A 4457-nucleotide genomic window follows, 5' to 3' on the forward strand; every position below is an offset into this window, starting at 1 on the left:
ATTCCCAGTGTCTCCACCACGTATTCTTGTTTACTGCTGTCTTAGAAATGTTGAGCCTGGAAGCAGCCTGCTTCTCAGCGTAGCCTCCTGCCAGCAGAACCACGATCAAACCCAGATAAATATTTCTTAATTTTTTTCTAAAGCTACATGTACATTTATTATTAGGCTGTTGTACATCATGGCTGGTCTTTGGAGTGAGAGATTACATATTATCGAATTTCAAAAATAATGCTGAATAGAACTTTCTGCATTTTTGGCTGTTAAAAAATTAAAAATGTTACAATGTAATTATAGCCTGCTTGCTGCATATTGGACTTACTAGCATAAAAATAAAGCAGTTTTTTTTATTTCTTTTCTATAAGGTCCCCCGTGTGATGAGAAATATATGTCATATATACATATACATTTGTTAAAATTATCTTGTATATGTATCTGTCTCATGGAAAAAAAGATGGGATTGGCAAAGAAGACAGTTCTCCCATGGTGATCAATAAAGTATCACTGTTCTGTTCTTAAAATATCTTGGTGAAAACAGAGAGCATCGTAGGATGACCAGAACAAATGTGAATTCCAAATTTGGAACTGGAAGACCACTGCAGTGAGGCTTTCAGTGACAATGGATGACTTGGCCGCAGTGAGCGACTCGTGGACAGGAAGCATAGAATGTCCAGCTCTGAGCGGCGCAAGAGCAATGACTCAGTGCAGTGACATCCTGTGGTTAAATAACACAGGCCAGGTTGGCAGATGGACACCCAAGCAGGCACAAACACGGACGGACCCATGCGGACAAGCCAAGCTTTATTGGGGGAACACACGCGTGGTGCCTGCTGTATGTGAAGTAAATGCGCTTGTGAATTTTTACGTTTAGCCTTCGTTGGGAGTGATATCTCGCAGTTCACTGTCAGCTGTATGGACAGAAAAGCAGGATGAAATCTCTGTCCGACATGAAGAAGGATACAGTGGGCTGACGGCTAGTTGGCTTATAGGCAGTTCTTTCAGTGTTTGAGGGCTGGAGGGGTCTTCTCCACAGAAGAGTAGAAAATTACGTTTATTCTGCAAAGACTTCAGAAGAAAGGTTACACTCATGCTTTAAAAGCAGTGGGTACTTGCGGAAAATTGCGTGTAACTGGGGCACTGCGAATCATTTTCGACAATGTTCCAGGTTCCAGCTATTCTCTCAGAACAACATTTCCTTCTAATTCCTGGTCCTACACTGTTGAGATTCTCCAGCTGTCTGCACTGCTTCAGTTTTGGAGTTATTATGGAGTTATTAGCCAATCGGTAAAAGGACAATGTATATGCTCACGTACTTAGAGAGTTTGACCTTGAAATGGCGAGTTTTGGAGTAGCTTTCACTGTCATGTTTCGGATTAACCTTGCTAACTGGAATTTACGAGGCACACTTGCATTGAAAATGTGCTGCAAAAGCAAGACAAATATTGTCATAGCTGATAAAAAACACCTACGGCCAAACATAAATTTATAATGCAGTACCACAAAACCACCACAAAGGGGCACTATTCATTTGTTATTTTCTCTGAGGAAATCCCCAGCCGTTTCTCCTCGCTTTCCAGCAGCTTCTTGTACATGGCTATCTCTGCATCCAGCTTCAGCTTAATATTTAGTAGCTCCTTGTAATCCTGGAGGTACTTGCTCATCTCAATCTTGGTTTCGCAGATCTGGGTCTCAAGCTGGATAATAATATTCTGCAGATTGGATGCCTTGTCCAGGTGACTCGCTTCCATGTCCTCCAGCTGCTGTTCCAGAGCTGCATTGCGGGCTCGCATTGCATCGATTTGGTTCTGGAGGTCCATGATTTGGTTGTGGAAGGTGTGGATCTCTTCCTTCATCGATTGCACCTTTTCGTCACTCTTGCCGGCACGCTCTTTGAGTGTGTCAAACTTGCCCTTGTACCACTTCTCGGCCTCCTGCACGTTGCGTGCCGCCATCTGCTCAATCTCCGCCCGCACGTTGCGCAGGTAGCCAGCCAGGTTGGGCTGCTCCGAGTCCAGTTCTGTTGTTACCCTGGAGTCCTGAATCTGCTTCTTGAGGTCGGCCACCTCCTCATCATGCAGCTTCTTCAGGAACTCGATCTCTGCCACCAGCTCCTCCACGCGACTCTCCAGATCAGCCTTTTCCAGGGTGGCATTGTCCACGTCTCGATGGAACTCTTTGAGGATCCTTTCCGCTTCCTCTGACATTTCAGATCAGATCAGGGATTAGATCATATGCTAGAGCAAACTTCATTCAGTGCTGTTGTCTGAGTCTCACTAGTACTATTCAACCAAGGGACCCTAAAGCTATTATTTCAATCACTCCATTCTGTGCCGTAACAGATGCAAAGGAGGATTTCTTTAATAAATACCTTGTTGTTTTAAGTTGGGTTTGACTGTGCTTAATTAAATGATACTTGCCTGTGATAATGATGCGTATGTTCTACTAATTAAATTGAATGTAGTGTTTTTAAAATTCACTTCTTGTTGATGAATGCATATTTGCATAGATTTGTTTTAAAGATTATAACCAGAGGTGGAAAGTTAAGATGCAGTAACTACAAATCCAAGTTGAGGATTTTGTTTCAAGCAGCCAGTTGAGTAGTCTGTGAGTGTGGCTGTTTATACTCAACCTGTTGGATGAAACAAAACCTTGGTACTTTGTACTTTCTGGACCTGAACTTTCCACCTCTGATTATAACTTACTTTACTATGTTGCTTCTGAAGTAAAGGCACATTTCTGGTGGTTTACCTTTGAGGACCAGCTCCTCCTCAAGCTTCAGCCTCCACATCTCCACCTCCTCCTCATAGTAGCCCCTTTCGATATCTGCAGCCCCCTTTTCGCCGGTCAGGGTCTCAATCTGGGCTCTCATCTCGCTGAATTTGCGGTCATACTCTTGGCCGATGCCGGTGGGCGCCCCCTTCTGCTGGCCCCGCAGGGTGTCCAGCTGGGCGCGTAGAGATGCATTCCGCTGCTCCAGCAGTTGCACCTTCTCGATGTAGCCAGCGAAGCGAACGTTCAGCTCCTGCATCGCCTCTTTCTCATTGGTGCTGTGCCAGTGAATCTTGGTGCCCAACTCGACAGCGGCTCCCGGGCTGCCTGGGCGACCACGGGTGAACGAGGACGCCCTGCATCGGGCGGGTGAGGGGCTCTGCACACGCACCCTGCTAGTGCCGCCAACCGACATGCTCAGCCGTGTATGGGTGCTTCTCATGGTAGCGTGGAAATGTCTTGGTTAAGAGGTATTTGATGGAAGAAAAAGATGTGATGGTAAGATATTAAGCCTTTCTGTGCTCCCTGCCTGGCAGCCCAAGATGTGTGTCCCTGAAAATCGCTGCTGGTTCTTTATACTGGCAGCAGGGAATGTCGCGCGCATCCTCGAAAGTCTACCAGGTTTCAGACGTCTGTTAAATCTGAAATGTGACGGTTTGACTAGTATGACTAATAGGACTAATTAAATGCTGCAGCCTGGTTGCCTGAACTAGCTCTCTCACCTGAATGCCACATAGCTGGTGGCTGAATTATCTGGAAAAGTGAAGCCAGGCACTATGTAGGACACTCTTACAGGGAGTGAATGACCTCGCCGCGCCCACTGTGTTATGCTCACGGGGGAAACACCACGACAACTCAAGGAAAAGTTTTTCCATGTCACCCTTTTGTTTCTTTTTGTGTGTGGAGCAGCGTTCAGGCGTGAATCGAAATGTGACAAAGGGAAATGTCTCCAAAAATAGCAGGATGCTTCCTTTGAGGAGATATACTCCCGAGGACATAGACGAGGGCAGCACTGCAATCGTCAGCCTTTTTACTGCTGCAGCATAAAATAAGATAAGATAAAAATGACACGAAGCTCTCCTGCCGTTGTTTTAGATACTCAGCTCCTTTATATTTTCAAAAGCACTGTGCATCTTTATAAGGACAAATTAAACGTTTTGTTTTTCCATTTTCATGCAGGACAATAATAGCTACTTGTTGTAATACATGCGATAAAAGAAACTAGACTTATTATTATTGCAGTCGTTGTTAATTTTGTAAGGTGATTGGGTATAACACTTCTTTAGTCTAAACAATTATTGAAATGTAACCATTAATGAGGGCTTAACGGCGTTTCATTTGCAGTTTGCATGTTAAAATAAGGTACAATCCAGTGTGATCTGTGGTGTGAAGAGAAACCTATCAGGCAGTGCGATGCTCATAGCAGCAGGGATAGATAGGGCTGTGGTCCATCCTCAGTGTCGGGCTGCTGCCTTCTTTTAGCCAGATGCTAATTGACAAGTGGGCACTGAAGCCCCAGTAAGCTCAATCGGGCTGTGTGACATAAGCTTTTCCCCGGAGCTTTGGCCTGGGGCTACAGCCAGATTTGCAATAGATCCAACAGCATAATCATCAGCGGCCTGCTTGTACCAGTCGTGTCCATTGACAGGCAAGTGTTACAAAGCCAGTTTTACAGATGGCCGTCTCAGAGC

The 4457-nt window shown here is 45.1% G+C and overlaps 1 protein-coding gene across 1 annotated transcript; it reads right to left on the minus strand.

The window, feature by feature from the left end:
• Positions 1-785: 785 nt before the first annotated feature.
• Positions 786-3312, minus strand: LOC125709950 (vimentin-like). Its single transcript, XM_048979041.1, has 2 exons — positions 2746-3312; positions 786-2194 (listed from the first exon to the last, which is right to left on the minus strand). The coding sequence occupies exons 1-2, from the start codon at positions 3206-3208 to the stop codon at positions 1518-1520; spliced, it is 1140 nt and encodes a 379-aa protein (XP_048834998.1). The 5' UTR covers positions 3209-3312; the 3' UTR covers positions 786-1517.
• Between the last annotated feature and the right edge of the window lie 1145 nt (positions 3313-4457).

This window comes from Brienomyrus brachyistius, chromosome 2 (assembly GCF_023856365.1).
Source record: "Brienomyrus brachyistius isolate T26 chromosome 2, BBRACH_0.4, whole genome shotgun sequence".
NCBI classification, from domain to species: Eukaryota; Metazoa; Chordata; class Actinopteri; order Osteoglossiformes; family Mormyridae; genus Brienomyrus; species Brienomyrus brachyistius.